The sequence below is a fragment of the Frankliniella occidentalis genome, unplaced genomic scaffold (assembly GCF_000697945.3).
Source record: "Frankliniella occidentalis isolate FOCC.00 unplaced genomic scaffold, Focc_3.1 Scaffold113, whole genome shotgun sequence".
NCBI classification, from domain to species: domain Eukaryota; kingdom Metazoa; phylum Arthropoda; class Insecta; order Thysanoptera; family Thripidae; genus Frankliniella; species Frankliniella occidentalis.
In genome coordinates, this window is record NW_026267241.1 from 836269 (window position 1) to 838313 (window position 2045).

Consider the following 2045-nt stretch of genomic DNA (forward strand, 5'->3'; position numbering starts at 1 on the left):
GGGGGGGGGGAGGAATATGAGAGAAATGCGGGGACTGCAGGTCCGGCATTTGTGCGAATAATAGTGGTCATGATGCACGCGAGCGCCGCGCGAGCCCGTCCGCCGCGCAGGAGGGTTGAGCCGGTGGTCGGTGGTGCGGGTGCGTGTTGAAAGGGGCCCGGAGGGCGGCAGCGAGACCGAAACCTGAGCGAATGTCGTTCAAAGCGCCGCTGGCCCTGTGGGGGGCCCCGCCCCGCTCCCCGCCCTGCCGCCGCACCCCGCTCCGCGATCACCTTCCCCTGACCCACGGCCAGGCAGGTTCGCCGCGCCGTGACCTGCCACTGCCAGCCAAGGGCCCATAGCAGCGGCGTGGGTGAGAGTGTGTCCTCTAGGATCGCGTGTTGCTTTGGCCTACCCGCAACACACACACAGACACACACACAGAGCGCAACTTAGTGGGCAAAAGAAAAACCCGGCAGTAGCCCGACGGCGGTAGGCACACCCGCCCCGCTCGATCTACACCCTTGCACGCCGCCGGCCCCCGCCCCCGCGGACGCGGTGTGGGTTCGTGCCGCGCCAGAGGGGCGTGGCGGCGAGTTGTGTGGCGCCAGGGGGCGAGTAGCGGTGGCGAGTGGGGGAAGTGGGCGTGCTCGGGGTGCTCGCGGCCGAGGGCGGGGCGGGGTGCCGGGGCGGGGTGGCCCCCCGAGGGGCGCAGGAGGGCAGGAAGGGCCCGAGGAAGTCACTGCCTTGCAGTGGCTCGGGTGGTGCGCCCCGCCTGCGCCGCTGCGCCGCCCGCCGCTGTTGTTGCGTCCCCATTCCATATCACACCGTCCTGCTCGCTGCTGTAAATAAACCTGAGGGAGGACCGCCGCCCGCGCCCGCCGCACCACCGTCGCGCGGGGGTTGGAGGCGGAAGGCGCCCGCGCCGCGCACGCCCGGTCGCCGCAGGACCGATGTTGTGCTGACTAACTGGAAGTGTGAAGTGTGTGTGCTTTGTCTAGTGAGCGTGGACCCACTGCTGGACTTACGGCAGCGCTCACGGTGCGTGATGAAGACCGTCACCTCGCCCCCCGCAGCAGTGGCCCCCGCCCCTCCTCACTTCCACACCCGCCGCACCCGCCGCACCCGCCCCGCGGTGCGCCGCGCCTCGCGCGTTTAACAAGACCTGTTGGTTGTCTTTCAGGATGGATGCCGTCGGCCGCCCCGCCTTGAGCCCCGCCGCCCCGCGCTCCTCAATGAGCGCTGGCGTCGCCGTCGCGGCGCTCGCCTCTGCGCACCGCGCGGCCCCCGTGGCTGGCCTGTCATGAGCGCCAGGCCCGCGCCCGCGCCCCCAGTCGTGCCACGAGCGGTTTGATGTTCAGAGGGCCCGCGGCTCGGCCCGAGGGGTCGCGTCTGTCGGCTTGGTGGTGCTGCGCGCGCGCGCTGGCGAAACCATGGACTTTGACATGGGGCTCTCGGCCTGCTCGGCAGTCAAGGACAGGCACATCCTTGAGAACTCGATGCTGGAGGACGACCCCAACGAGAACTCGGCCATATCGCAGGAGCAGAAGAACTTGCCCCGGTGGGGCCCTCACCACAAGGGGGCTCAGGAGCTGGCCCAACTCTACAGCAAAGGTGAGGGGCCACATGCTCTTGTTCACGTTGGCGACTGTCATCGCCCGGGGAAGTCAATTCTGTGTGTCATTTCCGCTAGGTGTACGCTGTATTTCTGGTTTCACCCCGTAACACTTTGACGAGCTTAATCAATTGCATTTTTCCGTTCCTCTGATAAAAATGTCAATTTTAGAATTATGGATATAATGGCTGTTGTTTTTGTGATTTTCCAGGAAAAAGAAGTCAAGAAACAGTTTGCATATATACATGCATTATTTTGATGTTAGCCAACTTTTGCTTCATCTTAAGGCATTTCCAAATTGAAAGATGGACCACAGTAGTGTTTGCAGCCCTGTGTGGTATTATCACTGCTGACTTTGCCTCTGGTTTTGTACACTGGGGAGCTGATTCCTGGTGTTCAGTTGACCTTCCTGTGATAGGCAAGGTAGGCTGTGTATTTTATTGCTTCTTAA

At 63.7% G+C, this 2045-nt stretch overlaps 1 protein-coding gene across 1 annotated transcript in view; it reads left to right on the forward strand.

The window, feature by feature from the left end:
* Nucleotides 1-1147: 1147 nt before the first annotated feature.
* The window catches only part of LOC113208517 (plasmanylethanolamine desaturase), a 16834-nt gene continuing 15936 nt past the window's right edge, over nucleotides 1148-2045 (forward strand). The window contains exons 1-2 of the mRNA XM_026425534.2: nucleotides 1148-1593; nucleotides 1806-2017. Coding sequence (XP_026281319.1) covers nucleotides 1413-1593; nucleotides 1806-2017 — 393 coding nt within the window. The 5' untranslated portion in view covers nucleotides 1148-1412. The remainder of the gene's footprint in view (nucleotides 1594-1805; nucleotides 2018-2045) is intronic.